Raw genomic sequence first — 19,378 nt, 5'->3', positions numbered from 1 at the left:
ATGCAGCCGTTATACTGCTCAGGAAGGAGACGAGTTCTGTCTACTTGAGATGAACGTACTTTGGTGCGAAAAGTGCAAATCAATCCCAGAACAACAGCAAAGGACCTTGTGAAGATGCTGGAGGAAACGGGTACAAAAGTATCTATATCCACAGTAAAATGAGTCCTATATTGACATAACCTGAAAGGCAGCTCAGCAAGGAAGAAGCCACTGCTCCATAACCGCCATAAAAAAAGCCAGACTACGGTTTGCAACTGCACATGGGGACAAAGATCATACTTTTTTGAGAAATGTCCTCTGGTCTGATGAACAGAAATGTAACTGTTTGGCCATAATGACCCTTGTTATGTTTGGAGGAAAAAGGGGGAGGCTTGCAAGCCGAAGAACACCATCCCAACTGTGAAGCATGGGGGTGGCAGCATCATGTTGTGGGGGTGTTTTGCTGCAGGATGGACTGGTGGACTTCACAGAATAGATGGCATCATGAGGCAGGAAAATTATGAGAATATATTGAAGCAACATCTCAAGACATCAGTCAGGAAGTTAAAGCTTGGTCGCAAATGGGTCTTCCAAATGGACATTGACCCCAAGCATACTTCCAAAGTTGTGGCAAAATGGCTTAAGGACAAAGTCAAGGTATTGAAGTGGCCATCACAAAGCCCTGACCTAAATCCTATAAAAAATCTATGGGAAGAACTGAAAAAGAGCGTGCGAGCAAGGAGGCCTACAAACCTGACTCAGTTACACCAGCTCTCAGGAGGAATGTGCCAACATTCACCCAACTTATTGTGGGAAGCTTGTGGAAGGTTACCCGGAACGTTTGACCCAAGTTAAACAATTTAAAGACAATGCTACCAAATACTAATTGAGTGTATGTAAACTTCTGACCCACTGGAAATGTTATGAAAGAAATAACTCCTGAATAAATCATTCTCTCTACTATTATTCTGACATTTCACATTCTGTGGTGATCGTAACTGGGATTTTTACTAGGATTAAATGTCAGGAATTGTGATAACTGAGTTTAAATGTATTTGGCTAAGGTGAATGTATAATTGTATAACTGTGTAATTCCACCATCACTCTCCAGCAACTAGGTCACTGGCTTTGCTCTGCTACACCTCACTTGTTAGGCCCAATCCATTTGACTTCTTCTCAGCTATCGCTCCTTACCATAGCTATCAATAGCTAATTTATTTGGCGAGTTTCCGATGATATGTGTGTGGCGGTCATTCATTTTACACCTGGCTTTTGGCTTGTTTACTGCATGCATGACTGGGTTCGAAGCAGCAAACATCTCAAATTTGACAAATCACATTACATCATGTGTGTTTGGGTGCTACGTAACATTTCTTCTAAACATAATCAGCGTAACAATTCGATTCACTTGACAACTGTATGTGATGAGTCAACAGAGTTAGTGCAAAAGGGTCAATGCAGATAGTCTGTGTAGCTATTGGCTAACTATTTAACTAACTATATTGTTAAAATACTGTAAATAAATGCAACATGTAAAGTGAAATAAAAGAGCACAGAAATGTTCCATGCTCACAAACGGCTTATTTCTCACACATTTTGTGCACAAATGTGTTTACATCCCTGTTAGTGAGCAAGGTAATCCATCCATTTGACAGGTGTGGCATGTCAAGAAGCTGATTAAATAGCATGGTCATTACACAGGTGCCACTTGTGCTGGGGATATTAAAAGGCCACTCTAAAATCAGCAGTTTGTCACACAGCACAATGCCACAGATTCAACGTGTACGACAGTGTGTTCCGGTTCCCTAGCAATATCAAGCAGCTTCGCACAGCCATTACATGTCGGTAACATTCCACACGCCACAATCAACAGCCTGATGAACTCTAAGTGAGGGAAATGTGTTGCTCTGCACAAGGAAAATGGTGGTCACACCAGATACTGACTGCGTTTCTGATGCACATCCATTATTTTTTTTCTAAATGTACAGTATCTGTGACCAACAGTATTCTCAGTCATGTGAAATCCGTAGATTAGGGCCTAATGAATATTGTATATTTCAATTGACTGATTTCCTTATGTGAACTGCAACTTAGTGAAATCTTAGAAATTGTTGCATGTTGTGTCTATATTTTTTGTTCAGTGTATGTACAGTAGCAGTCTTACGGCTTAGGGTAGAAGATGTTTGGGGTCCTGTTGGGCGGCAGGTAGCCTAGCATTTAAGAGTTGCAGTTGGGCCAGTAACCAAAAGGTTGCTGGTTTGAATCACTGAGCCGACTAGGTGAAAAATCTGTCTGTGACCTTGAGCAAAGCACTTAATCCTAATTGTTCTTGTAAATCTCTCTGGATAGATACGTCTGTTAAATTACTAAAATGTAATGTAAAATGTTCCAAGTGCATCGGTACGGCTTGCTGTGCAGTAGCACAGAGAATAGTCCATGACATGGGTGGCTTTGACAATTTTTAGGGCATTCCTCTGACACCTCCTGGTATAGAGGTCCTGGATGTCAGGGAGCTCAGACCCAGGGATGTACTGGGCCATGCATACTACCCTCTGTAGCGCTTTGCGGTCGGATGCCAAGCAGTTGCCATACCAAACGGTGAATCAGCCAGTCAAGATGCTCTCAATGTCGCAGCTGTAAAACGTTTTGAGCATCTTAGGGCCCATGTCAAATCTTTTCAGCCTCTTGAGGGGGAAGAGGTATTGTTGTGCCTTCTTCACGGCCGTGTTAGTGTGTGTGGACCATGATCATTTCTTAGTTATGTGGACACTGAGGAATTTGAAGCTCTCGACCTGTTCCACTATGGTGCCGTCAATGTGGATGGGGACATGCTCAGCCCTTGGTTTGCTGCACTCTACAATCAGCTCCTTTGTCTTGCTGACGTTGATTGAGAGGTTGTTTTTCCTGGCACCACACTACCAGGTCCTCCCTATAGACTGTCTCAAAGTCGTCGGTGGTCAGGCCAACCACCGTTGTGTCGTCAGCAAACTTAATGATGGTGTCAGTCGTGGGTGAACAATCGAGTACAGAAAGGGCCTAAGCACGCACCCCTGAGGGGCCCCCGTGTTGATGATCAGTGTGGCTGATGTGTTGTTGCCTACCCACACCCACTGGGGGCGGCCTGTCAGGAAGTCCAGGATCCAGTTGCAAAGGGAGTTTAGTGATGAGCTTGGAGGTCACTATGTTGTTGAACACTGAGTTATGGTCAATGAACAGCATTCTCGTGTAGGTGTTCGTTTTGTCCAGGTTGGAGAGGACAGTGTGGAGTGCAATAGAGATTACGTCATCTGTGGATCTGTTGGGGCGGTATGTGAATTGGAGTGGGTCTAGGGTGTCTGGGATGATGTTGATGTGAGCCATAACCAGCCTGTGTTTCATTGTTACAGATGTGAGTGTGTCGCGTAGAGTAGACCAGAAGGCTAAACTGCAAAACCTTACCTCTATCAAATAAAACGATGGAGGAGCCGCAAAAGTATACATTATGGGACAGCTAAAAACAATGCTGCCCCATCAACAGCTTGTATGCAGGAATCCAGGGGATAGAGTTACGGTCAGATTTGCCAAATGGAGGGCGAGGGAGAGCTTTGTATGCATTTCTCTGTGGAGTAAAGGTGATCTAGAGTTTTTTTGCCTTTAGTTGCACAAGTGAAATGCTGGTAAAAACTAGAAAACGGATTTCAGTTTCCCTGCATTAAAACCATCGGCCACTAGGAGCGCCACCTCTGGATGTGCATTTTCTTGTTTGTTTGTTTAATGACTGCCTTGCCTGGTTCACCAACTACTTTGCAGACAGGTTCAGTGTGTCAAATCGGAGGGCATGTTGTCCGGTCCTCTGGCAGTCTCTATGGGGGTGCCACAGGGTTCAATTCTCGGGCCGACTCTTTTCTCTGTATATATCAATGATGTTGCTCTTGCTGCGGGCGATTCCCTGATCCACCTCTACGCAGACGACACCATTCTGTATACTTCTGGCCCTTCCTTGGACACTGTGCTATCTAACCTCCAAACGAGCTTCAATGCCATACAACACTCCTTCCGTGGCCTCCAACTGCTCTTAACCGCTAGTAAAACCAAATGCATGCTTTTCAACCGTTCGCTGCCTGCACCCGCATGCCCGACTAGCATCACCACCCTGGATGGTTCCGACCTAGAATATGTGAACATCTATAAGTACCTAGGTGTCTGGCTAGACTGTAAACTCTCCTTCCATACTCATATCAAACATCTCCAATCTAAAATCTAATCTAGAGTCGGCTTTCTATTCCGCAACAAAGTCTCCTTCACTCACGCCGCCAAACTTACCCTAGTAAAACTGACTATCCTACCGATCCTCGACTTCGGCGATGTCATCTACAAAATAGCTTCCAATACTCTACTCATCAAACAGTGCCATCCGTTTTGTTACTAAAGCACCTTATACCACCCACCACGTCTATGCTCTAGACGGCTGGCCCTCGCTACATATTCGTCGCCAGACCCACTGGCTCCAGGTCATCTACAAGTCCATGCTAGGTAAAGCTCCGCCTTATCTCAGTTTACTGGTCACGATGGCAACACCCACCCGTGGCACGCGCTCCAGCAGGTGTATCTCACTGATCATCCCTAAAGCCAAAACCTCATTTGGCCGCCTTTCCTTCCAGTTCTCTGCTGCCTGTGACTGGAACTAATTGCAAAAATCGCTGAAGTTGGAGACTTTTATCTCCCTCACCAACTTTAAACATCTGCTATCTGAGTAGCTAACCGATCGCTGCAGCTGTTCATAGTCCATCGGTGAATAGCCCACCCAATTTACCTACCTCATCCCCATACTGTTTTTTTTTTGCACACCAGTATCTCTACCTGCACATGACCATCTGATCATTTATCACTCCAGTGTTAATCTGCAAAATTGTAATTATTCGCCTACCTCCTCATGCCTTTTGCACACAATGTATATAGACTCTTTTTCTTTTTTTTCTTTTTTTCTACTGTGTTATTGACTTGTTTATTGTTTACTCCATGTGTAACTCTGTTGTTGTCTGTTCACACTGCTATGCTTTATCTTGGCCAGGTCACAGTTGTAAATGAGAACTTGTTCTCAACTAGCCTACCTGGTTAAATAAAGGTGAAAAAAAAGAAGAAAAAATAAATAAATAAATATAGCCCTATACAGTTTGTTGAGTGCGATCTTAGTGCCAGCATCGGTTTGTGGTGGTAAATAGACAGATATTAATAATATAGTTGAAAACTCTTGGTAAATAGTTTGGTCTGCATCATTCTAATTTAGGCAAGAAAAAATACTTAAAGATTGCGAACTAGCTGTTGTTAAAAAAAGAGACACACACCTCCCCCTTAACCTTACCTGAAGCTGCCGTTCGGTCTTGACGATGCATAGAAAACCAGCTCGATGTATATAAGCCATGTCGTTGTTCAGCCACGACTGAAAAACACAGGATATTGCAGTTCTTCAGGCGCCATTGATTGGATAGTCTTCGATTGAAGCTTGTCAAGTTTAGTGTACATTCATCATTAGAACGGAGGATAGAGGCAATTTTATTTACTCGCCGACGTAGACTCGTCAGGGAACCCTCTCGTCTGCCTCTCTTGTACTGTCGCTTTCAAACCCCATTAGGGCCTGGTCCAGAATGAGCAGTACATCCATAGACTCAAAATAGAAGATGTTTCCATGATACGTTAACTGCACTGTAAGCACTCTGTGTTCATATTGAAGTTGTGTTTCAGTTGTCCTCGGAGTACACTGTGTACATCTGTAGTGTCATACCACAGACTGTTACTCAACGTTTCTGGAGTGTAGACTAACTTTGACCACAAGGAGGCAGCAAAGAGTCACCGATGAAATACAAACTTGTGCTGCCTATGATGATACTGTATAACCATATCACAATGGGATCTCCTGGTTGAATAGAGGTTGCCTTGATAGTTAGTATATCAGTAATGATATATCATAATATAATTATTGATAAATAATTTGATATCAGATACAGTATAGAAAAGCTGCTATTGTATCTTAGGTGCAAAAGGTGCACGGAAAATAGGCTCAGCATGATTTCAACCCCCTACGAAACACTATAAATGGTCTGGTCTGCCTCCCTACAGAAGAGTAGAAATGGTCTCATCCCTACCCCCTGATTCCTCCCCCCCCCAGGAACCAAATCCCTGTGATGCCATTGGACGAAACCATGACTGGCAGCAAAAACAGCCAATCAGATGGCTGGAGCAGCGAGGATGAGGATGATGAGACATTTGAAGCTAAAGGTCAGGAGACCATGTCACACTTCCCAGGTACAGGGTCAGGGGAGGGTGGCCGGTTCAAATCCTACTCTGACAGGAAAATGTGTTTCCGTTGTGCCTTTGAGCAAGGCACTTTACCCCTAAACTGCTCCTAGCGCTGCACCATCGGCTATTATTTTTATAACACTGTTAAATTGTTGGTTTTTGAAAACCTAACTACAGTGCATAGGTCCCATATTTATAATCATGAAGAACTTATTCCCCCTCCTCTTTCCAGGTCCACCTATAGTATCAGAAGAAGAGTTGGCCAGACTAGCCATGATCAGTCCAGCTAAGACCAGTCAATACGCTGGGTCGAGAGTAAAAGCCCTCATACAGATTCTACAACATCAACTAGACCAGCAAGAACTGGTCCGAGAGTTCATGGTGGGTAGACACTATGTGTTCCTCATTCATGCACATGCGCACACACACACACACACACGCATGAAAACACACACACACTTTTGAAGTATGTTAACCATGTCCTGTAACTTGGTCTGCCTTTTCAATAGCAGCAGGAAACATTTTCAGTTGGTGTTGTTTGTTTCAGGCCTTGGAGCATCTAAAGCCGTCTGATAACTGTCTAGTGGGGAAAGCTCCGGAGAACCGGGAGAAGAACCGCTATCGTGACATCCTGCCCTGTAAGTCCCTGTTAAACCGGTTGAACTACAGTCCCTTTCATGCCTCTGTGTAGTTTGCACTAGAACCATCTAATCTGGGCTGGAGAGGACAGCTGCGGGAAAAATTGACACAAGACGTTTTAATTCCGTAATTTTCCGGTTGTAAGATTGCAACCTAACGGTCCCTGTTTGAACCAGATAATGACGGCTTTTTCATGACGGTATCGAGACGTCATATTTTGTTTGTTATCTGGTCATATAATAGTTAATAAAGATAAAGACATATTTTTATGGTGGCTAAAAGACGCCAGCAACACGTCCTTATACAACCAGTAAACAACCTAAAGGGTATACTACAAAGCAGATTCAATGAGTTAGCCAGTATTTCTGTATTTTTAAGTGGTGTATCTTGAAAACTTTATTGCTGTCATGCAAAACATTTTGGGACTATATCAACAATGGACTCATGAAACAAATACCTAAATATGGTTTTGGGGTGGAATTTTCCTTTTAAATTTGATAAACAACCAGAAATAACGATTTTATTTTCTGTTTCAATGAGAAAGCTAAACATAGGAGTTCAGGGTTTTTGAGTCAATTAGACCATGTCCGTTTCAAGCTCAAGGCCATCTTTCTAAAAAAAATTACATGTATTTCAGAATATTTTGACAAGTTAGCTGGTTAACTAATTTATGCTGCTTTGTAGTGTACACCTCTGAACATAACGATATAATAATGTCATTTCAACCAGTTTTGCTAGCTGGGCAGTGGTCACTCTAGTCTTATCCCTTATTTTATGAGTTCCCATATTTAGTATATTTCTTTCCTCTCTCACACTCTCACACACTCCAATTTCCGTGGTAATTTACTCTGGTGACTCTTACCCACTCTAGCTTGTGCCAATTGCTTTCTTGTTAACCGTGGAAACGTGGAAACGTTCGTAATGACCTCTCAGCAACACTCCGTTGTGGATTTAACTCAGTGTCTCCACACTTACATCACAAGAAAGAGAGGAAAGTTTACTTTTATTTTAGTGGGTGTGGATTTTTTTTGTGCGATTGAAAACGAACAAAAAAAAAGATTTAATACAGTTGAAATGTTTACAAATTAGATGTGCTGAAATGAAAGCATCCACACTCGGGTTATAGTGATATTATGTCTGCTCTCACAAACAATGTAAAGTATGTACAGATAAGTGTAATCTACAGTCAAGTGTTTAGATTTTAAATCTGTGGGCATCCTTCTCTTGACATGGTTGTTGTCACGTTCTCTTGCATAATTCAACAACAGTAATTCATTTGGCAGTCTAGACAGCCCAGGTGAGTGCAGATAGGGGTGTCGGCGGGGAAAGTCGGCGATGAGGGCCGGGTCTAGGATGTCTTTAGCAGGGGACCCAGCACCTATCGTCCGGGCCATAACCCATATGTCGATCAGGTACTGGAAACCCCTGCCCCGTGGTCGAACACTCAGGAGGCGTCTCACCTTGTACTTGCTTCTCGTTTTCCAGCGTCTGTCCTCACACCCTCTGTCATTATTAAAGTAATCACCAATCACTTTAATAATGCCACTTTAATAATGTTTACATATCTGGCATTGCTCATCTCACATGTATATACTGTATTTTAAACCATCTATTGCATCTTGCTTATGCTTTCTCTGTCATTGCTCATCCATATATTTACATGTACATATTCTCATTCCAATTCTTAGATTTGTCGTGTATTGGGTAGTTGGTGTGGAATTGTTTTTGTTAGATGTTGCTGCACTGTCGGGAACCAGAAGCACAAGCATTTCGCTACACTCGCAATAGCATCTGCTAACCATGTGTATGTGACCAATAAGATTGGATTTGATTCTCTCTACTCCTGCTCTCTAGACGATAAGACGCGTGTTCCAGTGGGTGATAACCAGGACTATATTAACGCCAGTTATATCCGTATGGAGGTTGGCAGTGAGGAGTTCATCTATATCTCCTGCCAGGGTCCTCTGCCCTCCACCGTGCCCGACTTCTGGCAGATGGTCTGGGAGAACAGGTCTGTGCTGATTACTGTGTTGTGAAGTTCACATACAGTGCATGACATTAGTGTATACACAATCGTTGTTCGCCGGGCATCGTTTCGACAGAAGACGTTTTGCAGGGGAAAATTAGAAGTTCTAATTGTCCCATGTAGTCCCTCCCTGTTTCAGTCCGTTTTCTTCTGTTTGGTGCCTAATGAACACGACCTGTAACTAAAGTCCTATGGCATGAATAGTACAACATGGTTAACAACCCTCCTTCCCCATTCCCCAGGTCTGATGTGATAGCCATGATGACCCAGGAGGTGGAGAGAGGCAGGGTGAAGTGTCACTGCTACTGGCCAGAGAGGGTGAGCTGTCCCCTAGACACAGGGCGCTTCCAGCTCAGCCTGGAGAACCAGCAGATCAAGGAATACTTCCACATCAAGATCATCCGCATGGTGGAGAAAGAGGTGAGGGGGAAGGAGGGACGATCGAAAGAGGGGACAGCTCCAATACAATCCACTCACAGATGTGCCGGAGAGTATTCTAAAAAAGAAGGGAAAAAAATGTAAAGCATGAATTAGCATGAGTACAATGTGTCTATTTTTTGTGTCTACTAAATCCAGCGAAAGTCATTTTGAAGAATACACTATCTGTCATATCAATTACACTTTTCGTCAGCCACTGTCATCTCTGCTGTCTCTTAGAGGGTTTAGGCACTGGTCTCCTTTATGACAAAAACACATTTGTAAAATTTTTCAATTTGCAATTTCATTGGTTGATCAGTTGATTGACATCTGCTCCCTCCTCCTGTTCCAGTCTGGTGAGACCCACTTTGTCCGTCACCTGAAGTTTATCCGTTGGCCTGACCACGGTGTGCCGCGGAGTTCAGAGCAGCTGGTCAGATTTATCCGCTACCTCCGAGCAGTCCACCATAAAGGACCTGTCACTGTACACTGTAGTGCTGGGATAGGACGAACAGGAGTACTGATCTGCACCGATGTCATCCTGAGTCTCATAGAGAACGATCTCCCGGTGAGTTCGAACACATAGGTGCGCACCAATGATGTATACACACTAGATTGCTGATACTATGTATTGGCCAATGAGAGTCTTTGAAGCCACCATATTGGTACTCCTCAGAAGGAGCCAGTCCTCCATAGGAATTAATAGAATCTGCAGTATTTCAATTTAATGTTTTAATTTAATGTATTTCTTTGTTGTAGTGGAGACGTTAAAAGTATGCATTAAGATGTCTGTAATATAATATATTAGCAAACATAAATGTAGTCACAGGATCGGACCCTTTAAAAAAAATTTTTTTTCCTAAAAGGGCATACCCAAATCTTACTGACTGTAGCTCAGGACCTGGAGCAAGGCTATGCATATTCTTGATACCATTTGAAAGGAAACACTTTGAAGTTTGTGGAAATGTGAAATTAATGTAGGAGACTATAACACATTAGATCTGGTAAAAGATAATACAAAGAAACAAACATGCGTTTTCAAAAAAAAATCATCTTTGAAACGCAATAGAAAGGCCATTATCTCGCTTAGGAGTCTAGGTACAATTTAGCAATTTATTTTTATACTGATCCAATGAACCATTGCATTACTGTTCAAATGTTGTATCAAGTCGGCCCAAATGTGCCGAATTGGTAAATTGATACATTTTCAAGTACATAACTATGGAGAACATACATTTTTTATTACCATATCATTTTTGTAAGTTTACACAATTCCAGGAATGATATAAATTATGGATAATTGGCTTCACTAACCTTCACACATCTAGATGGGCGGGGGCACAGCAGGGGTTCAAACTGTAGAACCCAGTTCCTACATTTTAATATCAAAACAGATTTTATCAAGCAAAACTATGCTATGTTTTATTTCTGGGATCCTCAGGATAACAAATCAGAGCAAGACTACTGAATGTAAGAATAATATTTACCTTCAGAGGTGAATGTATCAAATCAGTTGCCGTGATAAAGTTTTTTTGTTGTTGTTCACTCTCCTCACTGTAATAGCTACTGTAAATTGGACAGTTAGATTAGATTAACAAGACTTTAAGCGTTCTGCCCATTTAAGACGTTTCTATGTCCTAGGAAATGTTCTTGTTACTTGCAATGTCATGCTAATGTAACGGTTTTCTTTATGTGAAGGAGAGTCGGACCAAAATGCAGCGTGTAGATTGCGATCCATGTTTTAATGAACAAACGTAAAACACGAATCAATGCAAACACTACAAAATAAAGAACGTGATGAACGTAACGAAAACCTAAAACAGCCTATCTGGTGAAAAACACATAGACAGGAACAATCACCCACAAACACACAGTGAAACCCAGGCTACCTAAATATGGTTCCCAATCAGAGACAATGACGAACACCTGCCTCTGATTGAGAACCATATCAGGCCGAACATAGAACTAGACAAACTAGACATGTAACATAGAATGCCCACTCAGATCACACCCTGACCAACCACAACATAGAAATATACAAAGTAAACTATGGTCAGGGTGTGACAGTACCCCCCCCCCCCCAAGGTGCGGACTCCGGCCGCAAAACCTGAACCTATAGGGGAGGGTCTGGGTGGGCATCTGTTCGCGGTGGCGGCTCTGGCGCTGGACGTGGACCCCACTCCATAATCGTTTTAGTCCACCTCCTTAGCGTCCCTAGATAGGTTACCCTCCTTAATGACCGCTCGGGACAGAGGGACAGCTCGGGACAGAGGTAGCTCGGGACTGATGGGTAGCTCAGCACTGAGAGGAAGCTCAGCACTGAGAGGAAGCTCAGCACTGAGAGGAAGCTCAGCACTGAGAGGAAGCCCAGGCAGGTAGTAGGATCTAGCAGATCCTGGCTGACTGGAGAATCTGGAAGAGTCTGGTCGACTGGCAGATCTGGAAGAGTCTGGTCGACTGGCAGATCTGGAAGAGTCTGGTCGACTGGCAGATCTGGAAGAGTCTGGTCGACTGGCAGATCTGGAAGAGTCTGGTCGACTGGCAGATCTGGAAGAGTCTGGTCGACTGGCAGATCTGGAAGAGTCTGGTCGACTGGCAGATCTGGAAGAGTCTGGTCGACTGGCAGATCTGGAAGAGTCTGGTCGACTGGCAGATCTGGAAGAGTCTGGTCGACTGGCAGATCTGGAAGAGTCTGGTCGACTGGCAGCTCTGGCTGCTCCATGCTGACTGGCTGCTCCATGATGACTGGCAGCTCTGGCTGCTCCATGCTGACTGGCTGCTCCATGCTGACTGGCAGCTCTGGCTGCTCCATGCTGACTGGCTGCTCCATGCTGACTGGCAGCTCTGGCTGCTCCATGCTGACTGGCTGCTCTGGCTGCTCCATGCTGACTGGCTGCTCCATGCTGACTGGCGGCCCTGGCTGCTCCATGCTGACTGGCGGCCCTGGCTGCTCCATGCTGACTGGCGGCCCTGGCTGCTCCATACTGACTGGCGGCCCTGGCTGCTCCATGCTAACTGGCGGCTCTGGCGGCTCCTTGCAGACTGGCAGCTCTGGCGGCTCCTTGCAGACTGGCAGCTCTGGCGGCATCCTGCAGACAGGCAGCTCTGGCGGCTCCTTGCAGACTGGCAGCTCCTTGCAGACTGGCAGCTCTATGCAGACTGGCAGCTCCTTGCAGACTGGCAGCTCCTTGCAGACTGGCAGCTCCTTGCAGACTGGCAGCTCCTTGCTAACTGGCAGTTCTATGCTAACTGGCAGCTCTATGCTAACTGGCAGCTCTATGCTAACTGGCAGCTCTATGCTAACTGGCAGCTCTATGCAAACTGGCAGCTCTTTGCAAACTGGCAGTTCTGAACAGGCGGGAGACTCCGGCAGCGCTGTAGAGAAGGAAGGCTCTAACAGCGCTAAACAGGCGGGAGACTCCGACAGCGCTGGAGAGGAGGAGGGCTCCGACAGCGCTGGACAGGCGAGGCGCACTGTAGGCCTGATGCGTGGTGCTGGCACTGGTGGTACTGGGCCGAGAACACGCACAGGAAGCCTAGTGCGGGGAGCTGCTACCGGAGGGCTGGGGTGTGGAGGTGGTACTGGGTAGACCGGACCGTGCAGGCGCACTGGAGCTCTTGAGCACCGAGCCTGCCCAACCTTACCTGGTTGAATGCTCACGGTCGCCCTGCCAGTGCGGCGAGGTGGAATAGCCCGCACTGGGCTATGCAGGCGAACCGGAGACACCGAGCGCAAGGCTGGTGCCATGTAAGCCGGCCCAAGGAGACGCACTGGGGACCAGCTGCGTAGAGCCGGCTTCATGGCATTAGGCTCGACGCTCAATCTAGCCCGGCCGACACGCGGAGCTGGAATATACCGCACCGGGCTATGCACCCGCACTGGAGACACCGTGCGCACCACTGCATAACACGGTGCTTGTCCGGTCTCTCTAGCCCCCCGGTAAGCACAGGGAGTCTGCCCAGGTCTCCTACCTGGCGTAGCCATACTCCCTGTTAGCCCCCCCCCAATACATTTTTGGGGCTGCCTCTCGGGCTTCCTTCCGCGCCGCCGTGCCTGCTTCGCCAACTCCATTCTCTGATAACCTTCCGCGCACTGCTCCATCGAATCCCAGGCGGGCTCCGGCACTCTCCCTGGGTCGGCCGCCCACCTGTCGATCTCCTCCCAAGTCGTATACTCCATACTGTACTCCTCTTTGGGCTGCTCCTGTTGTTTCCTCTCCCGCTGCACCTTTGGGCGGCTACACTCCCCTGGTTTAGCCCAGGGTCCTCTCCCGTCGAGGATTTCCTCCCATGTCCAGAAATCCTTATTGCGCGTCTCCTCGCGCTGCTCCTGCCTGTTGACACGCTGCTTGGTCCTTTTGTGGTGGGTGATTCTGTAACGGTTTTCTTTATGTGAAGGAGAGTCGGACCAAAATGCAGCGTGTAGATTGCGATCCATGTTTTAATGAACAAACGTAAAACACGAATCAATGCAAACACTACAAAATAAAGAACGTGATGAACGTAACGAAAACCTAAAACAGCCTATCTGGTGAAAAACACATAGACAGGAACAATCACCCACAAACACACAGTGAAACCCAGGCTACCTAAATATGGTTCCCAATCAGAGACAATGACGAACACCTGCCTCTGATTGAGAACCATATCAGGCCGAACATAGAACTAGACAAACTAGACATGTAACATAGAATGCCCACTCAGATCACACCCTGACCAACCACAACATAGAAATATACAAAGTAAACTATGGTCAGGGTGTGACAGCTAATCACATTAGCGCACGTTAGCCCAACAGTCCTGCAGGGGGGACACCGATCCCGCAAATCTCAATTCAACGGCTCAGACACAAGAGGTATGTGGCAGGGTCTACAGTCAATCACGGATTACAAAAAGAAAACCAGCCCCGTCACGGACCAGGATGTCTTGCTCCCAGGCAGACTAAATCACTTTTTTGCCCGCTTTGAGAACAATACAGTGCCACTGACACGGCCTGCAACCAAAACATGCGGCCTCTCCTTCACTGCAGCCGAGGTGAGTAAAACATTTAAACATGTTAACCCTCGCAAGGCTGCAGACCCAGACGGCATCCCCAGCCGCGCCCTCAGAGCATGCGCAGACCAGTTGGCTGGTGTGTTTACGGACATATTCAATCAATCCCTATCCCAGTCTGCTGTTTCCACATGCTTCAAGAGGGCCACCATTGTTCCTGTTCCCAAGAAAGCTAAGGTAACTGAGCTAAACGACTACCGCCCCGTAGCACTCACGTCCGTCATCATGAAGTGCTTTGAGAGACTAGTCAAGGACCATATCACCTCCACCCTACCTGACACCCTAGACCCACTCCAATTTGCTTACCGCCCAAATAGGTCCACAGACGATGCAATCTCAACCACACTGCACACTGCCCTAACCCATCTGGACAAGAGGAATACCTATGTGAGAATGCTGTTCATCGACTACAGCTCGGCATTTAACACCATAGTACCCTCCAAGCTCGTCATCAAGCTCGAGACCCTGGGTCTCGACCCCGCCCTGTGCAACTGGGTACTGGACTTCCTGACGGGCCGCCCCCAGGTGGTGAGGGTAGGCAACAACATCTCCACCCCGCTGATCCTCAACACTGGGGTCCCATAAGGGTGCGTTCTGAGCCCTCTCCTGTACTCCCTGTTCACCCACGACTGCGTGGCCACGCACGCCTCCAACTCAATCATCAAGTTTGCGGACAACACAACAGTGGTAGGCTTGATTACCAACAACGACGAGACGGCCTACAGGGAGGAGGTGAGGGCCCTCGGAGTGTGGTGTCAGGAAAATAACCTCACACTCAACATCAACAAAATTAAGGAGATGATTGTGGACTTCAGGAAACAGCAGAGGGAACACCCCCCTATCCACATCGATGGAACAGTAGTGGAGAGGGTAGCAAGTTTTAAGTTCCTCGGCATACACATCACAGACAAACTGAATTGGTCCACGCACACAGACAGCATCGTGAAGAAGGCGCAGCAGCCTCAGGAGGCTGAAGAAATTTGGCTTGTCACCAAAAGCACTCACAAACTTCTACAGATGCACAATCGAGAGCATCCTGGCGGGCTGTATCACCGCCTGGTACGGCAACTGCTCCGCCCACAACCGTAAGGCTCTCCAGAGGGTAGTGAGGTCTGCACAACGCATCACCGGGGGCAAACTACCTGCCCTCCAGGACACCTACACCACCCGATGTTACAGGAAGGCCATAAAGATCATCAAGGACAACAACCACCCGAGCCACTGCCTGTTCACCCCGCTATTATCCAGAAGGCGAGGTCAGTACAGGTGCATCAAAGCTGGGACCGAGAGACTGACTCAACTCCAGCCACTGTAATAATGGGAATTGATGGGAAATGATGTAAAATATATCACTAGCCACTTTAAACAATGCTACCTAATATAATGTTTACATACCCTACATTATTCATCTCATATGTATACGTATATACTGTACTCTATATCATCTACTGCATCTTTATGTAATACATGTATCACTAGCCACTTTAATTAACTATGCCACTTTGTTTACATACTCATCTCATATGTATATACTGTACTCGATACCATCTACTGTATCTTGCCTATGCCGCTCTGTACCATCACTCATTCATATATCTTTATGTACATATTCTTTATCCCCTTACACTTGTGTGTATAAGACAGTACTAGAAGCACAAGCATTTTGCTACACTCGCATTAACATCTGCTAACCATGTGTATGTGACAGCTAAAATTTGATTTGACTTTTTTTACAATGGCTTTCGAAACAGTGCCTCTGGTCAGTTTTCTAGTGTTTATATACATAATTGGTGCACACCCAGACACAAACACATGCATGCACACACTTACACACACTCCTTAACTCAAATAAGGATACAAACTATGCTTTTCACTTGGTGTTCTTAAAAGTCCTTCTACAGTGGGGGGGGGGGGGGGGGGGGGTATAGTCAGCCACCAATTGTGCAAGTCCTCCGACTTAAAGATGAGAGAGGCATGTAATTTTCATCATAGGTACACTTCAACTATGACAGACAAAATTAGGAAAGAAAAAATCCAGAAAATCACATTGTAGGATTTTTAATGAATTTATTTGCAAATTATGGTGGAAAATAAGTATTTGGTCAATAACAAAAGTTTATCTCAATACTTTGTTATATACCCTTTGTTGGCAATGACAGAGGTCAAATGTTTTCTGTAAGTCTTCACAAGGTTTTCACACACTGTTGCTGGTATTTTGGCCCATTCCTCCATGCAGATCTCCTCTAGAGCAGTGATGTTTTGGAGCTGAACACGGACTTTCAACTCCCTCCAAGGATTTTCTATGGGGTTGAGATCTGGAGACTGGCTAGACCACTCCAGGACCTTGAAATGCTGCTTACGAAGCCACTCCTTCGTTGCCCGGGCTGTGTGTTTGGGATCATTGTCATGCTGAAAGACCCAGCCACGTTTCATCTTCAATGCCCTTGCTGATGGAAGGAGGTTTTCACTCAAAATCTCACGATACATGGCCCCATTCATTCTTTCCTTTACACGGATCAGTCGTCCTGGTCCTTTTGCAGAAAAACAGCCCCAAAGCATGATGTTTCCACCCCCATGCTTCACAGTAGGTATGGAGTTCTTTGGATGCAACTCAGCATTCTTTGTCCTCCAAACACGACGGGTTAATTTTTTACCAAAAAGTTATATTTTGGTTTCATCCGACCATATGACATTCTCCCAATCTTCTTCTGGATCATCCAAATGCTCTCTAGCAAACTTCAGACGGGCCTGGACATGTACTGGCTTAAGCAAGGGGACACGTCTGGCACTGCAGGCTTTGAGTCCCTGGCGGCGTAGTGTGTTACTGATGGTAGGCTTTGTTACTTTGGTCCTAGCTCTCTGCAGGTCATTCACCTGGTCCCCCCGTGTGGTTCTGGGATTTTTGCTCACCGTTGCGTGAAGCCCCAGATCGAGGGAGGTTATCAGTGGTCTTGTATGTCTTCCATTTCCTAATAATTGCTCCCACAGTTGATTTCTTCAAACCAAGCTGCTTACCTATTGCAGATTCAGTCTTCCCAGCCTGGTGCAGGTCTACAATGTTGTTTCTGGTGTCCTTTGACAGCTCTTTGGTCTTGGCCATAGTGGAGTTTGGAGTGTGACTGTTTGAGGTTGTGGACAGGTGTCTTTTATACTGATAACAAGTTCAAACAGGTGCCATTAATACAGGTAACGAGTGGAGGACAGAGGAGTCTCTTAAAGAAGAAGTTACAGGGCTGTGAGAGCCAGAAATCTTGCTTGTGACCAAATACTTATTTTCCACCATAATTATTGCAATTGCAATAATAATTGCAAATAAATTCATAAAAAATCCTACAATGTGATTTTCTGGATTTTTTTTCTCATTTTGTCTGTCATAGTTGAAGTGTACCTATGATGAAAATTACAGGCCTCTCATCTTTTTAAGTGGGAGAACCTGCACAATTGGTGGCTGACTAAATACTTTTTTTGCCCCACTGTTTATATCAGAACCTAACTCCTTGTTCTTCTCTCTCCACAGATCAACGTTAGTAACATTGTGAGGGAGATGAGACTGCAGCGATATGGCATGATTCAGACTAAGGTCAGTACAGTAGGCCTACCCTTATGAGGTTAGTGTCACGTGTCACAGGTAAAACTTTTGATTGAACAGGCTACCATCAATCAGGCTACCATTGATTGTTTGTCTATGGCTTCCATAATCCTATCCACTATTTGTTTACTACATAATCAAAAATGAAATATTCCACAAACCCACTTTGAGTGGTGGTTCTTTGGTTCTACTAACCTGTGGTGGGTTTCCCAAATCCTTCATAGCTAAAGTCTTGTCACTCAGCCACCGAGCCCTGAAAGAGTAACAATTCTAAAAATCTATGTTTGACGGTCAATCATCTATGCATGAATCATATATCATTTGTAAAGTAAAGCACTTTGCGGTTCGAGTGGCACGAGTCTGGATGATCGAAAGAAAGTATGTTCCCTGCCACCCAGAGAGTTAGAGCGACAGTGCATGAGTGTTTGGGTGTGTGTAGCAACATCTGCCTTGTCTCTGGTTATAGGAACAGTACCTGTTCTGCTACAAGGTATGGTTGGAGGTTCTACATCGCATCCTGCAGCTGCATGGTCAGCATTGGCAACCAGAGAGCCCCCGCAAACTTAATTCGAGCCCTCGTACACACAGTAACCGATGGCAACCTGAGAGCCCCCATGAAGATAATCAATTTGTTTGACCAGTTTTCTTTTCCCCCACCCGTTAGCTGATTTTGTTATGAACACTGTATATGTATGCGTTTTAGCCAATTCCTCTGTTCGTTTTATGTCATGCCAAAACATGACAGATGGGACGACCAGGCTACAGTATGTTTCTGCATGGTTTTGATATTTGGGTTTTGAATTTATTGATGGAGGTAGACATTTTTACTGTTGGTTATTTTGTGGGGGAGGGTTTGAGATGGCAGTGACTGATTAAAAACTTAATTGAAATGAGAGATACTGTGATTGCAGTATTGGTTTTAGTTAGATAAATTATTTGACAGCCATTAGGGGTTTAGTGACTTTGTCTTCTGTGTTAAGTTAGGAGTGTTTTGGTCGTGTGACTTTTAAAGGGTGTTACTATTTAATCATTCCACATTTTATTTTGAAGTTAATGTGTATATTTTGCATGTTATCAATTATAACCTAAATACATTTAATTGCACCACAGCACATCACTAATCAACGATGTCACTGCTCATTGCAATGCACAGGGTGAGGTGTATTATACCAAAATGTATATTAGAATATCTTTAAATATGTAGCTAATATATAGAGTTAATGAAATATTGTGTTTAAATATTGTGAAATAAGTGCATGTAAATCTTGTATGAGGTTTTGTCAATGACTGAAACCAGAAGTGAATAGAATCAAGTGCCTTGGAAAGACTTTGTTTCACCTTCGGAAACCTGAAAACCAGGTTTGATTGAACAGGACCCTGTGTGATTCTGTAAGGAATCT

At 45.1% G+C, this 19,378-nt stretch overlaps 1 protein-coding gene across 2 annotated transcripts in view; it reads left to right on the top strand.

Annotated features, from left to right (window-relative positions):
• The window catches only part of LOC110519525 (tyrosine-protein phosphatase non-receptor type 20-like), a 35,059-nt gene extending 16,191 nt beyond the window's left edge, over nt 1-18,868 (top strand). For both annotated transcript variants that reach the window (XM_036981596.1, XM_036981604.1), the window contains 8 exons: nt 6,125-6,261; nt 6,488-6,636; nt 6,803-6,893; nt 8,749-8,905; nt 9,163-9,340; nt 9,690-9,905; nt 17,907-17,969; nt 18,445-18,868. In XM_036981596.1, coding sequence (XP_036837491.1) covers nt 6,125-6,261; nt 6,488-6,636; nt 6,803-6,893; nt 8,749-8,905; nt 9,163-9,340; nt 9,690-9,905; nt 17,907-17,969; nt 18,445-18,615 — 1,162 coding nt within the window. In that variant the 3' untranslated portion in view covers nt 18,616-18,868. The remainder of the gene's footprint in view (nt 1-6,124; nt 6,262-6,487; nt 6,637-6,802; nt 6,894-8,748; nt 8,906-9,162; nt 9,341-9,689; nt 9,906-17,906; nt 17,970-18,444) is intronic.
• The last annotated feature ends 510 nt before the right edge of the window (nt 18,869-19,378 follow it).

The sequence above is a fragment of the Oncorhynchus mykiss genome, chromosome 1 (genome assembly GCF_013265735.2).
Source record: "Oncorhynchus mykiss isolate Arlee chromosome 1, USDA_OmykA_1.1, whole genome shotgun sequence".
NCBI classification, from domain to species: Eukaryota; Metazoa; Chordata; class Actinopteri; order Salmoniformes; family Salmonidae; genus Oncorhynchus; species Oncorhynchus mykiss.
The sequence above is the reverse complement of the archived record's forward strand: the minus strand, read 5'-3'. Positions and strand labels throughout refer to the sequence as shown.